We start from the raw sequence: 22,869 nt of genomic DNA, 5'->3' as shown, positions 1-22,869 counted from the left end.
AAAAAAATGGGGTAATATTTTTTTCAACAAACAAAAATAAAAATGGGGTAATTTAAATGACATAAATTGTCTGAAAAAGATAAAAATGTTAGGATGTGCATGATTCACAACTTATTGAGACTAAGACCAAACACCATAGGGCACTTGTCCCTGATTTGGGTGTCACAACCACCAGTATCTACGATAGGTGAGTTTTTAACCAGTTTCTTTTCTTTGAACATGAAAAATAATTTCCTTGATATAAATTAATTTAATTTTTGTTGTTTTGTTTGGGAAAATAGTTGTTCAATTTTTTTTTGGTGAACTGCCAATATTTTTTGGTGAAAAAATAGTTGTACCATTTTATTTTTTGAGACGAAATAGTTGTACTATTATGACTTTGAATTCTTGAATTTCATATTGAAATGTATACACTAAAATTTTCTTTGTGACAAGATATACTAGTTTTTTTATTTTTATTTTTAAATATCCAGTCAAAAAAATAAAAATTTAAAAGATGGCCAAGTCGATTACGGTGAAGAAAACAGGACAACTTTTGGAAACTTGCAGTTTGGACAAATCTATGAAAGTGGTTGGCAGATTTTCATGTTATTTCTTATGATAATGATAAAATATAATCTTGTTAATGTTAGTTACTAAGTTAGGACTTGTTCGTTAGTTAATCTAATAGTTAGTGTAGTTGGGTTCTATAAATAGGACTAATGTGTACACATTTCATCTATGGTTTATCAAATAACATGCTTTCTTATAAGTTTTTTATTTCATGAGTATTCTTATGCTTTCTTATGAGTATTATTATGTATGGCACTATGATCCCAAAATTCTTCACGTTTCTGCCCTCTTTTCTTTTAGCTGCAAAATTTTACAAACATGATCTATATATATTAAGGGTTTGTCTAACATGTGCAATATTGCACATGTTAATATAAAAAACACAAGTTCTAAGTTAAAGTAGTAACTTATTGATTAAAAGCTACATATTTAATATAAAAAACACAAGTTTCAAGTTAAAGTTACTACTTTAAACTTCTTAACATGTCTAAATTTGCACATGATAGAAAAATCCATATATTAATTCAGGGTAATTTGGTTGCTTCTATTGAGCTGAAATAGTTTTGACTTTTGAGCATTGACCAAATTATAATATTTAATGAAACAGGTACTACAAGTTTGTAGAAGATGATCACATAGCATTTTTGTGGATTGGGAGAGAGAAGGAGGACCGTTTGATTCAATATATGATATATGATAGCATTTTCGAACGTTGCACAAAGCTTGTATTTAAAAAGAAATTTGGAACGGTGCTAGATGAAGCTTAGCACATGTTACTACTATCTAGAACTTGAGTACATAGGCCTCACAATCACAATAATGTAAACACACAGAGAATAAAATCTGTTCTGCATTGTATCTCATTTGAAATGCTCCTTAATATTTATACACACAATAATTTTTGGAGGTCCAGTTTAGTCATTTTCTGACTACATCCAGATTTAATATTTATTAGAGATAGAGAAAGCTTGTTTTTTTCATCCCCATGATTCTTAAAAACTTCTGTAGTCTGAAATTATTCATTTGGACAAATCTTGAGGCAGTAGTTTTCAAGAAATGATTTGCGGGTGTTTAAAGCAGCTATATTTATTAGATTGTGTTAGTCCATGTATATCACGTTAGGCCCAAAAAAAGCAATTGTTGATGGCCCAAACTGCTTGCTTGAATTGTCAATTGTGATAGAAGATTGCTCTTTAGACAAACTTGGAAATGACATTCAATACACCCAGATATAGTTAGCTGTTGTTCGCTGCTTAATTTTCTCTTTAGAAGCGAACAATAGTTAATTATAATTGGAAATATTTTGGTTATTTCAGATGTGTGATAGCAAATTTTTTAGGGTAAATAGCGAACATTCAAAATATTAACCAAAATATTTGCTATCACACATCTGAAAAAGTCTTGATTTGAAGCGAACAGAACAATATTTTTTAGTTAATTATCGTACGCTTCATATGTAATCTTCATTGATCAGATATTTTGATACACCCAGATATTTTGGTTATTTTATCATGAAAAAGTCTTGTGGTATTCAATTAAAACTCTTTCCAATTTAAAAAAAGTCTGGGGTATTCAATCAAGACTCTTTGTCATTTAAAAAAAGTTTTCTGGTATTCAATCAAGACTCTTCATCGCTTAAAAAAAGTCTTGTGGTATTCAAAATCATTCAAATTTCGAAAGATTGTTTAATAAATCGGATTTTGATGAATTTTGTGGAATTTTCTAGTAATATTTTAGCATTAAACATGAGATTTCTTAAAATTGTTTTTTTTTTTTCAAAATTTATCCCGAAATATTCAGGAGCGTAAATGACATATTAAAAAGTAATTTTTTCATTCCACAAAACCTATAAACCGCTTAACATGACAAAAACTATCATTTGTTCATTTGTCGACACATACCCAAGATATAACATCCAACCATTGGTTAGATGATAATAAAAAAATAAGTGTGAGTCACTGTTTCTTATAATTTATCAGCTCACGAAAATTATTATGTCCTTTTCAAATCGAATAAAATCGTCCCTAAATTATCATATTTTTTGCAGTTTTAATCATACCCCTTATTTTCACCTCCAAAGATGTCGAGATGGCAAATGGACACCTACATGAGAGTGCCAACTTGGAAAATGACATTAAAATGTCATTAAAACAACAATTTTTAATTTAAAAAAACAATTTAAACATTTCTAAAATAAAAACAAAATTGAAAGAAAATAAATTGAAAATCATCATCATCAACTTCAACACCATCTTCTTCTACATCATCCCAATCTTCAATCTCCGCACACTCGGTCTCCGTTTCAATGCTCTCAGGTCCCATTTCCACTTCATTCAACAACTTCACAAGACTCAAAAACCTCTTTCACCTTCGTTTCTTTTTTTCTTTCACGAAGCAGAGACTTTCAAATTTATGTTTTTTTATTCTTGACAGCCATGGTGTTTAATATTGGGTGAATGATGGTGTTGGTATGATGAAGGATGGAGTAAATCTATTTGAAGTAGAGAGATGAAAGAAGATAATTGTGTCGATTCCAATGCCAACGAGAAAGAAGAGATTGATGTTGATGATGAGAAGGGCGGTGATGATGGTGTTGTTGTTGTGATTCATGAAGGGTTCCTAAAACCATGTTTATCAGAAACAATTTGTTGGGATGATTACATAAAACAATTTGGGATTTTTCTTGTTAATTTTTTTTTGTTTTGGATTTTCAGTTATTTCATTAAATTTCTTAATAATAATTCATAATGGTTATTTTGTTAATTTTATGTTTTTTAATTAAGTTAAATTGTATTTTTTTTATTATTAAAATATGTATTTGCTGACGTGGATAGTTGTTTTTCCATGTGTGCTTTGCCAAATCATTGCTTTGCATGCCACCTCATTAAAAAAAACTAGACACATAAGTGTCTTTGGAGGGTACATAAGGGATAAAGACTAGGCTTAATTACACTTTTAGTCCTCGTGTTTTGGCCTACTCACGAAACTAATTTTGTCCTTTTAAAATAGAACAAAACGATCCTTCAATTATCATTTTTATTGCATTTTTCGTCCTACCCCAATTTTATTCTCCAAAAACGCAGAGAAATGACAGTTTTAGACCTAGCTCAACCATGAAATAAACAAGGAATAAAGCATCTGGGTACAAAGAATCCACTTTATTCAACATACTAACCAAAAAAACCCTAATAAAGTGGATTCTTTGTACCCACATGCTTTATTCCTTGTTTATTTCATGGTTGAGCATAGGGGTAGGTCTAAAACCGCCTAAAACCAGGGGTGGCAAAATGGATGGATTTGATGGATATGGATTTGGATCCTAATGGATGGACCAAAAAAATTCATTAGTCCATTAAAATCCACCAATTATTTTTTGAAAAAAAAAACAATCCAATCCTTCCATTAGGTTTTATGTCAATCCAATCCATCCATTATTAAATTTAAATGGATGGATTATCCATCCGATCCGTTTAATAAAATGTATTATTTATTTTTTAAATTTTTTTAACATAATTCTTTAGTTAATTAATTGGTTTTACTTAATTATTTTGTTAATAAATTGGTGTAGAAAGTAATGACATTCATAATTCCTTTTTTAATTAAGCCCAATGCTTATTTTTGTATAAGCCCAAAACATATTTTTTTTAAAGTCCAAAGCTGAAAATAAAATAAATAAATAAAAGGTGGTGGTGCACCGGCGTTGACTACCAGACACCACCGTTGACTGGCGGTCTCCGGCGACCAATACGGGGAGGAAGGCGGCGATATTGCCGGAAATCCAGATTTTCCGGCGGCCCGCGGCGGAGCTTCGACGAGATCACGGTGGTGGACGGTGGCTGTCCGGCGGAGCTCCGGTGGCCATGGATGTTGAAATTTTGTGGACTTTTTTTTTAATTGAATGGGCTGATTCTTATGGGCCAAACATTTGAGGAAAGAATGAGAATATTTATTTTTAGGCCTCCATAATTAAAAATATTGCTTGTTTTTATTTATTAACAAAATTAATTTAAATTATTTTTAAAATAATTTTATATCCAATGGATTATAATTAATATTTTAGGTGATCCAATGGATTTTTAAAATAAGGTGGATGGATTGAATGTATCCATAATTTTAAATGGATGGATTAAATCTAATCCATTAACTATTTTTTTTGTTTGGTGGATGGATTGGATGGATATTATGGTGAATGGATTGGATGGATATGAATTTGATGGATCATTTTGCCACCCCTACCTAAAACTGTCATTTCTCTACGTTTCTGTCTGGAGTTTGAAAATAGGAGGTAGGACGAAAAATGCAACAAAAATGATAATTGAATGATTTTCGTGAGCCGATCAAAATACAATGATCAAAAATGCAATTAAGCTTATAATTTATAGCTTATGTTTTACAACAAGTTGTACCAAAAACATTAACTAATTTATTTGTTTCATATGATTCAACTAAAGCTAAAATTTGTCTCGGTCCCTATTATAGTTTATAAGGACTTCAAACATATACATTATGGTATGAAAATAAAGAAAATGGAAACATTTCAAATGCAAAATCCAAAATCTAATGAGAAGGCAACCAAATAAAGACTATATATATGACAGACACACGTAGAGAATAAATTAAACCAATCACAACCGGGAGACAAGATTAACATGTTGATATCATATCATATAGAAAACAACAATAAGCAAATACACATACTAACAACAACAAAAGAGTGATATTTATGGACTGGAATAAATAAATAATCTATATGATAATAGTTATAAGAAACAAAGGTTTCACAAATTAAATACATAAGTTAGATCCGCCAGGCAAACAAAAGACCTCACAATATAAAAGAAAGATTTTGATACATATATATATATATATATATATATATATATATATATATATATATATATATATAAGAGAAAGACAAAGATCAAGAACAAAAGAATCCAATCAGAAGAAAGGAAATATAAGATAAAGGACTTCAACAAATTTGTCAAGCTTGTTGGCTTGTAGATCTTGTTTTTCGTTTTCCCTTTGTTATTCTTTTCGGCAGATTCGGGATGTAATGCTTTCCTTTCAAAAGAAATTTATTTAGGGACCATATATCCATCCATTCACTTAGAAAAATGCATGGGGTAATAGTCATTTTGATCCCTAAATATGTAACGAGTGGCCACAATAATCTTTCAGTCTATTCAAATTTTAAAATAGTCTCTGATTGTACACTTCGTTAGTCAAAATAGTCCCCGATATTAAAATGCTTCACTGGCAGGCACGGATGCAGGTAGAGGGTTTTGGGGTCAGCTGACCCCACTCTTTGTCAATTTTTTTAACCAATAATACCATATTTTTATATGTTTGACCCCACTATAATATTCTTCTTTAAGACAACTCCACTTTAATTTTTTAGGTTGCTCACACATAACTCAATTTATACACTTGAGACAAACGATATAAATTATTATATTATATTTGTTAAAGATAGTAGTACTACATTTACTTTATACATTGAAAAAAGTATTAAAATAAAATTAATGGTCACAAACTCACTAGAAGATGAAAAGTAACTTTGCAGATTGGCCTAACGGTAGTATTTTATAATTGTACCAAACAAAAAAAAAAGATGAAAAGTTAAGTAGCTGATGAACTAGGGTGTGGAGAAATTTCCAACGGGCGTGGCTTGAATCAAGAAAGTACAATAGCAAGGGCTGGAGATACTAGATGGGGATCATATTATGGTACATTACTAAGGTTGGCTTCTTTGTTTCCTTCTGTGTGTGATGTGCTTAATATGATTTTGGAAGATAGCTCAAACTCAGACCATCGAGTTGAAACTCGTCTATTGTTGAATAATTTGCAGTCTTTTGAATTTATTTTTCAACTGCTTTTGATGAGAAATATATTGGGAATTACTAATGATTTATCTCAAGCATTGCAAAGAAAAGATCAAGATATTGTAAATGCTATGTCATTAGTTAAAGTTTCAAAGGATAGATTGCAAAAGATGAGAGAAGATGGCTGACATAATTTACTATGTGAAGTGTCATTGTTTTGTGAGAAGCAAAATATTGACATTGTAAATATGGATGATGCATTCGTGTTACAAGGAAAATCAGGTGTAAACTTCAAAAGGTTTCAAACTTGCATCACTTTCAAATTGAGGTATTTTATCATGTGATTGATAGACAACTTCAAGAGCTTAATAATCGATTCACCGAGGTGAGTAGTGAATTGCTTATTTGTGTAGCAAGCTTAAATCCAAGAGATTCATTTTTTGCATTTGACAAGGAGAAGTTGGTTAATTTGGCTCGATTTTATCCATCAGAATTTTCTTCTTTGGAGCTTACGGGAATAGGCAATCAACTTGAAAATTATATCAAGGATATTCGTTCATGTGAACAGTTTTCTAATTTAGATGGGATTAGTGATCTTTCAAGAAAGATGGTGGAAACTAGAAGACATATTGCTTATCCAATGGTGTATTTACTTTTGAAGTTAGCATTACTTTTACCTGTGGCTACTGCAACTGTTGAAAGGAGTTTCTCTGCTATGAAATTTGTGAAGAATCAAATGCGCAACCGTATGGGAGATGAGTTTTTGAATGGTTGTTTGGTAACATACATTGAGAGTGATATATTTGATAGTGTTGAAAATGAAAAAATCTTGCAACGCTTTCAAAATATGACGTCACGAAGAGGGAAATTGTAATTCGTCGTGTCTTTAGTTTTTTGATATAGTCATATACTTTTTGTAATTTTCACTATTTTGCTTAATGGTAATGACTTCATCATTTTAATGGTTATGGTTTTATATATTTTTGTTTAAATATTTATGATAAACGAGCGTGACCCCACTTTCTGAAATTCCTGGATCCGTCCCTGTTCACTGATATTGTCATATTAGTCCTTCAATATATTTACTTATTGTCATATCAGTTATTATATATACTTACTTAATATCATTTCAGTTCATATATGAAAATAACTATTATGAGTATTAGGAGATTATTTTAAGGTCAGATACTATTTTTATTAACAAAGTACAAAATCAAGGACTTGACAAGCTCACATCTCAACCTTTATTCCACTATTGCATAATAAAGTACTTTTTAAGTCGGTTTTAAAAGTTTGTTTCTAAATTGAGATTTAAGTTTGTTTTAAGTCTGAACTTATTGTAGTGTTTTTTTTTTACCAGAGTGACGTTTTCAAACATCCTCATCATCCTTCTTCTTCTCCTTCTTTTCCTTCTCCTTCTTCTTCTTCAAACTTTACATTGTTTGCATTTTCTTCCTATATATGACATTCATTCTAATAATGTCCCAACTTATGAGACTTGAAGCATTCTACTCAATCTTTATTGCTTCTTCCACTGCCACGCCGTGTTGATCCTTAACGCCCTTTTTCCACACCCATATCCTCTGCCACTGTTTGAAATCTTCACAGCTTGTTCAATATCAGCTAGAGTTATATGTAATTAAGGAATTATGCCATGATTGAAGCTAGAGTTATGATGAGATTGATATGTGATGATCAATTGAAGGTTGTAGAAAAAACAATGGATGAAAAAATGAACAAGATGAAGGTTGGTTGAATAACAGACGATTGTAACTAACTTGTAACCACTTTTCCTGCCAAAAGTTGCACTTTTAAATTCTAGATTCTAAGGCCCAATAAAGGCTCTTGATACCAATTGTAAGGTGAAAGTATGAATTTCATTCAATCTTCTAAAATACAAAAGATGCTTATTTATAGGCAAGCAACAAGGTAGAATGCACTAGACTAGATGACTTGCATTACAAGTTATTTTATGAGACTTGGTTTAAAACTACTAAAACCGAAGCAATTAATCTCTAATAATCCTAACGCACAATGGATATCTACATTTTTTTTAAAGAATGGATATCTATGTTATGCCACGTTCTTTATCATTCCTTTGTAGTGTTTATTTACTAGTGTTACGCCTCGTGCCAAGCACGGGATACATTTTATTTAAAATTATTTAACAAGTTTTACATATTAACAAATTTTTTAAATATCATTGTTTTTATTTCTTTTCATCCATACTTTCGGCGTTATGTGATATTTTATCTTCATATTTAAATTGAAACAATAAATCATCATTTATTGAGATAAAAAATGTTAAATTTTATAAAGAGAGATGATTATTTTTGTGAAAGTGATAAAATATTTAACAAAAGTACGATTAAGCCTAAAAGATAAAAACACTATAAATAATTAATATTTCCTAAAAAATTAACCAATTAGTAAGAGTTAATTTTTTTAAGGGAACACTACTAGAAAAATTGGGAATAAAGACGGGCAAAATCCGTCTCTAAAACAAGAGAAATCTCTCTCTAAACATGTCTGAGATGGAACTAGATCGGTCGTTGATTTCGTCATCTCTAAAGCCTTCATAGACGGATTAGATTTGGTTTATCAGTCATTCAAAATGGATATGATACCTATGTTTTAATTTTCCTCTCTTAATAAAATTATTATTTTATTTACTTAATTTCAATACTCTCTCTGATCTCAATTATAAACAAAAATACCTAAATTAAAAAATTTAGTTGTATCAATTATTATTCTGGGTTTCATAAATAATACAACATTCTCAAAAGTTTGATCTATTAAAATTTTCTTTCATGAGAATATAAAAGTCATTAAAAATAAACTTACATGAATTAAAATATATTTTAGGATAAATAACATTTTTTTTTATCAGCCTACGGAGGACACACCATAGATATATTAAAATGAAAAGTAGCATAAAAAGGAGAGGGGGGGGTGTTGGAACAAAATGTGTTTCACAGTGAACCCTATTAAGTTTTGATGATAACAAGGTATTAAAAATTGTCAATTGGTTATTACTAATAATTGTTCAAGTGTACAGGACCAAAGGCTACTCAAGTTATTTCAATAGGTCTTGGAAGAACAATGGAAAGAAAAAGAAATTCTGAGCATCTGAAGAAAACTGCTCCTGAAGCTAAACTGCTCCTGAAGCTAAACTGCTCCTGAAGAGATGACGTCATCAGAAGCAGAAAGTCATCAGAAGCAACATTTTCATCAGAAGCAAAAGTTTTCATCAGAAGCAATATCTTCACCAGAAGCTACATTTGATCCTGTAATCAAACTGAAGATTCAAAGTTGCTGATTCTCAATTCAGTCTTATCAAAGAAGAACGATGAATTGAAAGGGAGGTATCAACGGACATATGGAAAGCACTGAGCACTTGTCTCTCTTTAATAGAGTTGACAAAGTACAAGTGTACAACCACTACCTCCACTACTCTGTTTTCTGTCTACGCTACAAGACAAAACAACAGCCATGCCTGCAGAATTTGTACAACTCAAGATGGGAATGAATTTGAAGTTTATCCTTCAAAGGACTACACCCAAATCAGGCAAAGGATCACTGGTGGATAATCAAAGGATTTCAAACGACTCTTTAGACGTGCTGATTATCTCAACGTCTCTTTCACGCCTCTATATAAAGGAGTGAAGACTTGAAGATAAGATAGAGATACACAAGTTTAAAAGCGCCAAAACTCTGTCAATTTGATTCTACAAAGCACACTGAATTTCTGCACTGATTTGATACATCTTAGAAATTCAAAGTCTAGAGTCTTTTCTGTATTGTATTGTGAACACCACTGATTGTATATCAAGTGTTCAATTCAAACTCAATTCTCTGTATTTTTGTTTGATTAGAAGTCTCTTGCCTGCGTGCTTGAGCATTAGAAGTCTCTTGCTTAGTGCTTGAGCATTGGAAGACTCTTGCGTGTGTGCTTGAGCATTGTTTTGTGAAGTCTCATACTTTGAAAGTATTGAGCAGTTGTAATCTTGTGATTATAGTGAAATCTCCTTGGAAGTGCAAGGGGGACTGGACTACTTCCGTGTTGTGGAAGGAACCAGGATAACTGCTTGTGTCTTTGTCTTTCTTTTCTCTGCTCTGTTCTTTCCGCTGCATATCTGATTCTGATCATTTCATCAGAAGCACTCTCAAACTGCTTCTGAAGTTTTATCAGAAGAAGAATTTTCTAGACAGAAAAAGAAAACACAATTCAACCCCCCCTTCTTGTGTTTTTCTCACCTTCAATTGGTATCAGAGCTTGCTCTGTTATCACAGCACTTAACCGTGTTACAGTTCAAGATCTATTAGAAAAACATGTCTGGAGATGAGGAATCAGTTACTCCAAAATACACAAGTGTCAAGCATGACTATGATACTGCTGACAAGAAAACAGACTCTGGAAAAGCTCCAAAGTTTAATGGAGATCCAGAAGAGTTTTCATGGTGGAAAACTAATATGTACAGCTTTATCATGGGATTGGATGAAGAGCTATGGGATATACTGGAAGATGGAGTTGATGATCTGGATTTGGATGAAGAAGGAGCTGCTATAGACAGAAGAATACATACTCCTGCTCAGAAGAAGCTTTATAAGAAACACCACAAGATAAGAGGAATCATTGTGGCTTCTATACCTCGCACCGAATACATGAAAATGAGTGACAAATCTACTGCGAAGGCTATGTTTGCTTCTCTATGTGCAAACTTTGAAGGCAGCAAGAAAGTAAAAGAGGCTAAAGCTTTGATGCTAGTTCATCAGTATGAACTTTTCAGAATGAAGGATGATGAGAGTATAGAAGAAATGTACTCAAGATTTCAAACTTTAGTTTCTGGATTGCAAATACTGAAGAAAAGCTATGTTTCTTCTGATCATGTTAGTAAGATTTTGAGAAGCCTACCTTCAAGATGGAGACCCAAAGTAACTGCTATTGAGGAAGCTAAGGATCTAAATACTTTAAGTGTTGAAGATCTTGTTAGCTCACTCAAAGTGCATGAAATGAGTTTAAATGAGCATGAAACCTCTAAGAAGAGTAAATCTATTGCTTTACCATCTAAAGGAAAGACCTCAAAATCTTCCAAAGCTTACAAAGCCAGTGAATCTGAAGAAGAATCACCTGATGGAGATTCTGATGAAGATCAATCTGTAAAGATGGCTATGCTGTCCAACAAGCTTGAGTATCTGGCAAGGAAGCAGAAGAAATTTTTGAGCAAGAGAGGTAGCTACAAGAACTTCAAGAAAGAAGATCAGAAGGGATGCTTCAATTGTAAGAAGCCTGGTCATTTCATTGCTGATTGCCCTGATCTTCAGAAGGAGAAGTTTAAAGGTAAATCCAAGAAATCAAGCTTCAACTCCAGTAAATTCAGAAAGCAAATCAAAAAGAGCTTGATGGCGACCTGGGAAGATTTGGATAGTGAATCTGGTTCTGATAAAGAAGAAGCTGATGATGATGCTAAGGCAGCCGTTGGGTTAGTGGCAACAGTATCATCAGAAGCAGTATCAGAAGCTGAATCAGATTCAGAAGATGAAAATGAGGTATATTCCAAAATCCCTAGACAAGAACTTGTTGATTCTCTAAAAGAACTTTTATCACTGTTTGAACACAGAACCAATGAGTTGACAGATTTAAAAGAAAAATATGTTGATTTGATGAAACAACAAAAGTCAACTCTATTGGAACTAAAAGCTTCTGAAGAAGAACTCAAAGGGTTTAACCTCATATCAGCAACATATGAAGATAGACTCAAGAGTCTTTGTCAGAAGCTACAAGAAAAATGTGATAAAGGTTCAGGCAATAAACATGAGATTGCCTTGGATGATTTTATTATGGCTGGAATAGACAGAAGCAAAGTTGCTTCTATGATCTACAGCACATACAAGAACAAAGGCAAAGGGATTGGATATTCTGAGGAGAAATCCAAAGAATACAGTCTCAAGAGCTACTGTGATTGTATTAAGGATGGATTGAAATCCACCTTTGTGCCTGAAGGTACAAATGCTAAAACTGCTGTTCAGTCAAAACCTGAAGCTTCTGGTTCACAGGCTAAGATCACATCAAAGCCAGAAAACCTTAAGATCAAGGTAATGACAAAATCTGTTCCTAAGAGTCAAAAGATTACAATTCTGAAAAGATCAGAAACTGTTCATCAGAATCTGATTAAACCAGAATCTAAAATCCCAAAACAAAAGGATCAGAAGAACAAAGCAGCTACTGCCTCTGAGAAAACAATACCAAAAGGTGTCAAACCTAAAGTATTGAATGATCAGAAGCCACTCAGCATTCACCCTAAGGTACAAGGGAGGAAAAGTAAAACCTCCAAAACTAACCCAAAAGGACCCATGAAGATATGGGTACCTAAATCTGAATTGGCCAAAAATGCAGGTGTGCTTAAGGGCAAGAGAGAAACAAAGGTCATGGTACCTAGACAGCGGATGTTCAAGGCACATGACTGGAGAGAAAGCTTTGTTCCTTACCCTTACAATGAAAGATGGAGGAGAAGTGAAGTTTGGTGGCAACCAAACTGGAAAGATCATTGGTACAGGTACTATTGGTAATTCCTCCATCTCAATTAATAATGTGTGGCTAGTAGATGGTCTGAAGCATAACCTATTGAGCATTAGTCAATTTTGTGACAATGGGTATGATGTAACGTTCAGTAAGACCAACTGCACACTAGTCAACAAGGATGACAAATCCATTACATTCAAGGGAAAGAGAGTTGAGAATGTCTATAAAATAAATTTCTCTGATCTGGCTGATCAGAAGGTAGTTTGCCTTCTGTCAATGAATGATAAAAAATGGGTATGGCATAAAAGGTTGGGACATGCTAATTGGAGATTAATTTCTAAAATTAGCAAGTTACAACTGGTCAAAGGATTGCCTAACATTGATTATCATTCAGATGCACTTTGTGGTGCATGTCAGAAAGGGAAAATTGTGAAAAGTTCTTTCAAATCTAAAGACATTGTATCAACCTCCAGACCCTTAGAATTACTCCATATTGATCTTTTTGGTCCAGTTAACACTGCATCTTTATATGGAAGTAAATACGGATTAGTCATTGTTGATGATTACAGCAGATGGACTTGGGTAAAATTCATTAAAAGTAAAGACTATGCATGTGAAGTGTTTAGCAGCTTCTGCACTCAAATACAATCTGAAAAAGAATTGAAAATTTTGAAAGTCAGAAGTGATCATGGTGGAGAATTTGAAAATGAGCCATTTGAACTTTTTTGTGAAAAACATGGGATACTCCATGAGTTTTCCTCTCCTAGAACTCCACAACAAAATGGAGTTGTAGAGAGAAAGAACAGAACTTTACAAGAAATGGCCAGAACCATGATCCATGAAAACAACTTAGCTAAACATTTTTGGGCAGAAGCAGTCAATACTTCATGTTATATTCAAAATAGGATCTATATCAGACCTATGTTGGAGAAAACAGCATATGAACTCTTTAAAGGAAGAAGACCCAATATCTCTTACTTTCATCAGTTTGGATGTACTTGTTACATCTTAAACACTAAAGACTATCTGAAGAAATTTGATGCCAAGGCTCAAAGAGGAATCTTTTTAGGTTACTCTGAAAGGTCAAAGGCATACAGAGTGTATAATTCAGAAACACAATGTGTTGAAGAATCTATGCATGTAAAATTTGATGATAGAGAGCCTGGAAGTAAAACTTCAGAGCAAAGTGAAAGTAATGCAGGTACAACTGATTCTGAAGATGCATCAGAATCTGATCAACCTTCTGATTCTGAAAAGTATACAGAAGTTGAATCTTGTCCAGAAGCTGAAATCACTCCAGAAGCTGAGTCTAATTCAGAAGCAGAACCTAGCTCAAAAGTACAGAATGAAATTGCTTCTGAGGACTTTCAAGATAACACTCAGCAGGTTATTCAACCTAAATTCAAGCACAAATCTTCACATCCTGAGGAGTTAATCATTGGAAGCAAAGATAGTCCTAGAAGAACAAGATCACATTTTAGACAAGAAGAATCATTGATAGGACTGCTTTCAATAATTGAGCCTAAAACTGTTGAAGAAGCTCTCTCAGATGATGGATGGATATTAGCTATGCAAGAAGAGCTAAATCAATTCCAAAGGAATGATGTGTGGGATCTGGTACCCAAACCTTCTCAGAAGAACATTATTGGAACAAAATGGGTATTCAGAAACAAGCTGAATGAACAAGGAGAAGTAACCAGAAACAAAGCCAGACTTGTTGCTCAAGGCTACAGTCAACAAGAAGGCATTGATTACACTGAAACATTTGCTCCAGTTGCAAGATTGGAAGCAATCAGGTTACTTCTATCCTACGCAATTAATCATGGCATAATATTATATCAAATGGATGTCAAAAGTGCTTTTCTTAATGGTGTCATTGAAGAAGAAGTGTATGTTAAACAACCTCCTGGGTTTGAGGATCTTAAGCATCCTGACCATGTTTATAAACTTAAGAAATCACTATATGGCTTGAAACAAGCTCCCAGAGCTTGGTATGATAGACTAAGTAATTTCTTAATTAAAAATGATTTTGAAAGAGGACAAGTTGACACAACACTCTTCAGAAGGACTCTTAAGAAAGATATTTTGATTGTGCAAATATATGTTGATGATATAATATTTGGTTCTACTAATGCATCTCTTTGCAAAGAATTTTCTAAGTTAATGCAGGATGAATTTGAAATGAGTATGATGGGAGAATTGAAATTCTTTCTGGGAATTCAAATCAACCAAAGTAAAGAAGGAGTATATGTTCATCAAACAAAATATACAAAGGAGCTTCTGAAGAAGTTCAAGCTAGAAGATTGTAAAGTGATGAACACTCCAATGCATCCAACCTGCACCTTAAGCAAAGAAGATACTGGAACAGTAGTAGACCAGAAGCTATACAGAGGTATGATTGGTTCTCTGTTATACCTCACTGCATCTAGACCTGATATTTTATTCAGTGTATGCTTGTGTGCAAGATTTCAATCAGATCCTAGAGAATCTCATTTAACTGCAGTTAAGAGAATCTTCAGGTATCTGAAAGGAACAACTAATCTTGGACTCCTGTATAGGAAATCCCTAGATTATAAGTTGATTGGATTCTGTGATGCTGATTATGCTGGTGATAGGATTGAAAGAAAATCAACCAGTGGAAATTGTCAATTCCTGGGAGAGAATCTGATATCCTGGGCAAGCAAAAGACAAGCAACTATTGCTATGTCTACAGCAGAAGCAGAGTACATTTCAGCTGCAAGTTGTTGCACACAACTACTTTGGATGAAACATCAGTTGGAAGACTATCAGATCAATGCTAACAGTATTCCCATTTATTGTGATAATACTGCTGCTATTTGTTTATCAAAGAATCCAATTCTACATTCAAGAGCCAAGCATATTGAAATCAAACACCATTTTATCAGAGACTATGTTCAAAAAGGAATTTTAGATATACAATTCATTGATACTGAACATCAATGGGCTGACATATTTACAAAACCTTTGTCTGTTGAAAGATTTGATTTTATTAAGAAAAATTTGAACATGCATTTTGTGTCTGATTGAAAAATTGTTTGCCTCTGAATAAGAAGTTTGGTTCTGAAGTTTATTCAGAAGCATTTTGGTTCATCAGAAGCTCTTAATTGAGGTTCTGAGGAAAATGTGCTTCTGAAGATGACGTCAGCACTAAAACTTCAGAAGTGTTATTCTTTGCTTCTGAATAGCTTGGTTAGTGGGAACGGTGGAAGTTACTTTATGTAACAGCTGTCCCATTACCCAAAAGGTAGTTTTCTGAAGAGTCTCTGACGTGGTCTATTTGTATTGGAGTATAACAAAAAGGGCAATGATGTTTTTATTCGCTTTTTAACATACTTACACGCGCCCCCAATTTGTCATTAATGCTGTGTTTGTTTGTCCCTTCTGAATTACAAACGTTTTAATAAAAACACTAAGTCATTTCACACACTTCTCACTTCACAACAAACACTTTCTATTTTTCTTCTCAACCCTCTGCGAACGTAAGCGCATTCTCTCATCCTCTCAAAAACTCTTTAGAACCCTAAAACCACTTCATATCAATGGCTTCTTCAAGTTCTGCAACTGGTTCATCATCAAACAAACAACAAGGAGAAGCTCCTGCATGAGATAAAGGGAAGAACCATGTCAATCGAAGAATGGGAATTAATTATTCAAGCGGAAAATCCAGTGGATTTCGCTTCTCTAACTCACCATGGATGCGACTTGGTAAAATTTTACAAGAAGCAAAAATTGATGGGTTATTTCAGTCTTCTCAATGGTCCCATTTATGAAGTGCTGGTAAGACAATTCTGGGTTAGAGCTTCAGTGTATGACAAAGTTGCTCCTAAACAGGAAGAAGCTCAGATGATTCTGGTTAATCCTACTTTGGAAGGAAAAACCAGAGAAGAGATGGGTCTAAGCGCCTTCACTGGGACTGAGATTAGATCAAACGTCATGGGGATTCCTGTAACAATCAATGAGCATGTGATTGCTCAAGCCATGAGAAGGGATGCTTCTGGGACATACGATGGAGAAGAGATTCCTAACCCCAGAACAAGCCCATGGAAGGAGATAGTAAACAACACTATCTACGGATCAAAGGATGCTAAGCCTTACAGCACCTTAAGCATGGAAAAGAAAATGCTGCTGAAGATCCAAAATGAAAACATTTTTCCCAAAGGTGGAGGAAATGATCAACCTTCACTTGGTCACAAAGTCTTTCTGCATCACACCATCTCTCAGGAAACAACAATGAACGTTCCCAAGTATATGTTTAAATACATGATCAAGGAACTCAAGAAGAGTCAGATGGAGAACAGGAAGTTTGTTCCCTATGGAAGGCTGCTCTCCATAATCTTTCAAGAAGGAGGACTCCTAAGTGCCCTGAAAGACGTGGGTATTTATGATAATCAGAAGCTGGGAGCAGTCACAGGAAAAATAATCAATGGGGCAACTCTAGTCAAGATGAGGTTGATTTCAACTTGCAAGAAACTAGATACAGATATGCATGAATCTGATGTCATATCTGATCTAGTCACTCATCACATCCCTATCTGCAAGAAAGATCCCCTGGATGTGCAGAGGGCCTACATCTTAGACTACTACAAGAGCTACAACAAGAAAATCAGCCTGAAAGATATCCCAGAAGAAATGTATGGTGGTGATCTGCCTGTGGCCAAAAGCAGAAAATCTAAGAAGAAGCAGATCACCAAGGAAGAATACCTTGCTGAAGATGCTACTGAGGTGGGTGCTCAGAAGCATAAGAAAGCAAAGAAGGAAAAATCTGCTATGTCCACCATTCTTGAGGAAGTGGAGGATTTGGATGATGTCCCTCTTATCAGAAAAAGGACAAGGAGTACTCAAGAAACAGCAGAACAGCCTGCTTCTGAACAAGCTGCTTCTGAAAAGCCTCCAAGTCCCAAAAGGAAAAGAGAAGCTGCTCTTCAGACCATCAAAAGGAAGAGGTCTAATTTAACAAGAAATCTGAAGACAGCTGAAGGAAGAAGGGAACAAATGTTGGAAGAACTGGAAGAGAACTGGGATGAAGACTCAAGCCCTAAGAAAGCAAAAAGGACTGCAACTTCTGAGCCCATAGTCATGCCCAGTTTTGAAATGACTGAAGAAATGAGGCAGTACGCTAGAGAGGTTTCTGCATCCAAGATAGCAGAAAAGAAAAGGTTGAAGGAAGTGTTTGAGAAAGAAAGGGATGAGCGTCTCAAGGCTGCAGGGTATGTGCCTACTCCTGACATTGCTGCTTTAGCTTCTGAGTTAGAGCAAGAAACAGTTCAGTATGGAGCAACTCTGCTTTCTCAAGCCTTGAAGAATAAGCAAGCTTCAGGAGCAACTTCATCAGAACCAGCTTCAGAAGCTCCAGAAGCAGTTCATCCAGAAGCTCAGTCTTCAGGTAATCCATCTAATGCTCCAACTAATACTCAGATTCCATCTCTACCCTCTTCACCCTCTTCATCATCAACAGAATCAGATGACCAACCCCTTAGCCAACACATAGACAAGCTTCTAAAAACCAAACCTACCAAACTAACAGATTTAGGAACACTTGACTGGGAGCAAACTCAAATAGAATTTTCTAAGAATAGAATTAAACTTTGTGAGAAATTCAATTTGCCTCCTACTCATCCTCTCTATCCAGATAATCCTGAACCTGTTAGTGTACAACAACCTCAACCAAACCCAGAACCTACAACAAACTCACCACATAACTCAACCACACAAAAAGCCTCTGAAGTAGCTTCAGATGCAACTACTTCAGAAACCCCCCAACACCAAGAATCCTCAACCCTTCACAACTTAGAAAAACATCTAGGTGGTGAAATGCAACCAACACCCACTAAGGCCTCTAAGACAGTTCCTGAAAAGACTGTCTTGGAAACCCAAACAGAAACCCAAACCATCCCTGAGCAAACTGTTCAGGAGCAAACTGCCTCTGAACAAGTTGCTCCTGACCAAACAACCTCTGACCAAACAACAGAACAACAACAACAAACAGACTCACCCACTATAATAGACTTAACCCCTGACCAACCTTCTACATCAAATACAACTCAAACAGAACCTTCACCCATCCCTGACCATATCCTAGAGTCTGAGTATATAGAGGAACAACTGATCAGACTTAGTGATGAGATTCAGGCACTGATCCTTCGCAGAACAGTTCCTGCACCTCCTATTCACTATTATGATCAGTGGATGGATCTACAGAAAAGCTTTGATGAGCTGCTGGATCAGCTTAGAACTAAATGTGTGTCATCTCACTCTGCTATGCTGAAGAAGCTTTTGGATGATATGCATGAAGCAGCTAAGGAGAAAGAGCTGAATTTTGTGCCTCTGCTGGACATCACTCCTTTCTATCCAGAAGAAGAGTACATCACTAGGGCTGCTAGAATTCAGGCTGGATTTAAACGAAGAATGAGGGAAAAGGATGAGCTACTTCAGAAGAAGGATGATCAGATCAAGTATCTCTTAGAACAGTTGTATAAGCAAGCCCAACCTTAGTTGCACACCCAACTCTAGCTTGTTTTTTACTTTTGTTCTCAGTAGCTGTGTCTTTGTATCCTTCTTTCTATATATATATTATCATTGTTTCTGGATCTTGTGCTTTTTCACCTTCAATATGTTTTACAAGCTTTAACTCTGATGATATTTACTGTTTTCACTGCTTGCTCTGAAAGATTATATGTTTATTCTTTTGTTTTGTTTTGCTCTGATACTCTTTCTTTTGTTTCTATTCTTCTTGTTGATGACAAAAGGGGGAGTAAATGTATAGTATTTTTAAGGCACTGAGCCCTACTATAACCAATTCTAAATTTCCTTTAAATACTTCTGATTTGATTTTATAAGTATTTTATTGAAATTTAATTAATAAGAATAGAACTTAGGGGGAGCTTACAAACCTCACCTTAAAGATCTATTAGACTCAGGGGGAGCTTACAAACCTCTGTCCCAGTAGTCAACTTATTAATTAGATCAACAACAATTGAACATTTTAAATACTATTGTTTGTCATCATCAAAAAGGGGGAGATTGTTGGAACAAAATGTGTTTCACAGTGAACCCTATTAAGTTTTGATGATAACAAGGTATTAAAAATTGTCAATTGGTTATTACTAATAATTGTTCAAGTGTACAGGACCAAAGGCTACTCAAGTTATTTCAATAGGTCTTGGAAGAACAATGGAAAGAAAAAGAAATTCTGAGCATCTGAAGAAAACTGCTCCTGAAGCTAAACTGCTCCTGAAGCTAAACTGCTCCTGAAGAGATGACGTCATCAGAAGCAGAAAGTCATCAGAAGCAACATTTTCATCAGAAGCAAAAGTTTTCATCAGAAGCAATATCTTCACCAGAAGCTACATTTGATCCTGTAATCAAACTGAAGATTCAAAGTTGCTGATTCTCAATTCAGTCTTATCAAAGAAGAACGATGAATTGAAAGGGAGGTATCAACGGACATATGGAAAGCACTGAGCACTTGTCTCTCTTTAATAGAGTTGACAAAGTACAAGTGTACAACCACTACCTCCACTACTCTGTTTTCTGTCTACGCTACAAGACAAAACAACAGCCATGCCTGCAGAATTTGTACAACTCAAGATGGGAATGAATTTGAAGTTTATCCTTCAAAGGACTACACCCAAATCAGGCAAAGGATCACTGGTGGATAATTAAAGGATTTCAAACGACTCTTTAGACGTGCTGATTATCTCAACGTCTCTTTCACGCCTCTATATAAAGGAGTGAAGACTTGAAGATAAGATAGAGATACACAAGTTTAAAAGCGCCAAAACTCTGTCAATTTGATTCTACAAAGCACACTGAATTTCTGCACTGATTTGATACATCTTAGAAATTCAAAGTCTAGAGTCTTTTCTGTATTGTATTGTGAACACCACTGATTGTATATCAAGTGTTCAATTCAAACTCAATTCTCTGTATTTTTGTTTGATTAGAAGTCTCTTGCCTGCGTGCTTGAGCATTAGAAGTCTCTTGCTTAGTGCTTGAGCATTGGAAGACTCTTGCGTGTGTGCTTGAGCATTGTTTTGTGAAGTCTCATACTTTGAAAGTATTGAGCAGTTGTAATCTTGTGATTATAGTGAAATCTCCTTGAAAGTGCAAGGGGGACTGGACTACTTCCGTGTTGTGGAAGGAACCAGGATAACTGCTTGTGTCTTTGTCTTTCTTTTCTCTGCTCTGTTCTTTCCGCTGCATATCTGATTCTGATCATTTCATCAGAAGCACTCTCAAACTGCTTCTGAAGTTTTATCAGAAGAAGAATTTTCTAGACAGAAAAAGAAAACACAATTCAACCCCCCCCTTCTTGTGTTTTTCTCACCTTCAGGGGGGGGGGGGCAAATTATCAGCCTATAGAAGCTTGAGTTGTGATCATAGCAATAATTGCATTTCTGGCAAGTCTTAGGGTTTTTTTTTTTTTTTTGTTACAAAAGTTTTGAATTATTGAATCTGATTATTTCTACAATACCACATAGGATAAACAACATTAAATGGATAGAAAGTAGTTATATTTGATTTGAGATTAAAAATAATAATTATTTATTTATATTTAAGATTTGAAAGAGTCCCAAAAAAATATTGGAGATAGTATTTTTTTCGAAAACAAATTATCTTCTTTAATATCTTCTCTCAATTTTATTTTATTGGAGATCAAGCGTCACAAATTAAAACATTCTAAATTAATGTCCTTTTACTTTACCGAAATTCTGATTTCCATATCATTATTTTCCATTTTTTCAAAAAGAACCATTCATCCTTCTCAAAGTTCATAATTGAAACCAACAATCCTAATTATATGGAACCTTTTGAAGTTAAAGCGTGACCAAAATATAGAGCATAAAAAAGACATAACTAAAGTGTGACTAAATAATTCTCTCTACCAAAATAATAATACATTTTCTTTAGTTCATTTGTTTCTATAATTTCAGGATTGAACGTGATCTTAGTTGATGAAAAAAGATTTTGTAACATTGATTTTCCTATCCCTAAAGAAACAAATAAAATGATTTAAGTAAATGAATAGATTTTTATTTTCCAATCATATTAAACAAAACTTGATAATTATAAACAAAGAGTTTAATTCCTCAACATAATATATGAAGAGAGTATATTCAAACCGATATCTCTTCAAAATGAATTGACAAATAATCAAAATTATAATTAAATACCATAGTATATTCCATATTAAAAATAAAAAATAAAAACAAATAAAGGTCACTCATTCGAATTCAATTCAATGACATTCATTTTAGTTCTTGTATTATATCTTTTGTATTCTCTTTCAATACCACCTCCGTAGGTTTGATTTATTCCCTTCTTTAAGGCTCCTGCCACAAGTATAACTTCTTCTTTAATTATTATTATTATTATTATTATTATTATTTTTTAAATTTACTAGCAAACACTGTAGCATTCTCTAAAAAAAAAAATTGCAGCATTAGTGTTAGTTTTTTTTTTAATTTCTACGTAAGATTAGTGTTACAATCATATATTTTTTGTGACATTACTGTATCTTAACAATGTGAGTTTAGGGTTACAATCGCATATTCTTTGTGACATTAGTGTTTCTTAACAACCGTTGTAAGACATATTTATTGAATTAAGAAACAAAAATCACATTGGGACACAACCACCTAAACAAACGTGTTTTTTTTTTTTTTTTTTTTGTTAAACAATTGTTTTCTTCCTATCAACCATCCAAAGATGTTATTTATCGAATTCAAAGATAAATAAATGATGTTCAACACACAAAAAAAGTAAAGAAAAAAGTATGGCCAAAAAATATAAAATATTTTCTTTTCCGACCATAATTAATTTTTTTTTCTTTCTAGACATACAAACTAGCACAACATAGACGTGGTCTAGACATAGATACTGAGAGTAGATAAAAATCATTGATATGTCTAAAAAATGTTTAAAACCATATCATGAATGTGTTGACTA

The 22,869-nt window shown here is 33.9% G+C and overlaps 1 protein-coding gene across 1 annotated transcript; it reads left to right on the top strand.

Annotated features, from left to right (window-relative positions):
- The first annotated feature begins 3,060 nt into the window (after positions 1-3,060).
- LOC112422039 (uncharacterized) lies at positions 3,061-7,251 on the top strand. The gene is made up of 2 exons (XM_024784755.1): positions 3,061-3,167; positions 6,651-7,251. Exons 1-2 carry the CDS (start codon positions 3,061-3,063, stop codon positions 7,249-7,251), a joined length of 708 nt encoding a protein of 235 aa, XP_024640523.1.
- The last annotated feature ends 15,618 nt before the right edge of the window (positions 7,252-22,869 follow it).

Source organism: Medicago truncatula, chromosome 5, assembly GCF_003473485.1.
Source record: "Medicago truncatula cultivar Jemalong A17 chromosome 5, MtrunA17r5.0-ANR, whole genome shotgun sequence".
NCBI lineage: Eukaryota > Viridiplantae > Streptophyta > Magnoliopsida > Fabales > Fabaceae > Medicago > Medicago truncatula.
Note: the sequence above shows the minus strand (reverse complement) of the source record. Positions and strands in the feature narration are given on the sequence as shown.

What these genes read in the sequence shown, in the direction of transcription:
- LOC112422039 (XM_024784755.1), top strand. Translation starts at nt 3,061, where the DNA reads ATGAAAGAAGATAATTGTGTCGATTCCAATGCCAACGAGAAAGAAGAG. An exon ending in GTTGTTGTGATTCATGAAGG is followed by an intron (nt 3,168 to 6,650) that starts GTTCCTAAAACC and finishes TCGTGTTACAAG; the next exon opens with GAAAATCAGGTGTAAACTTC.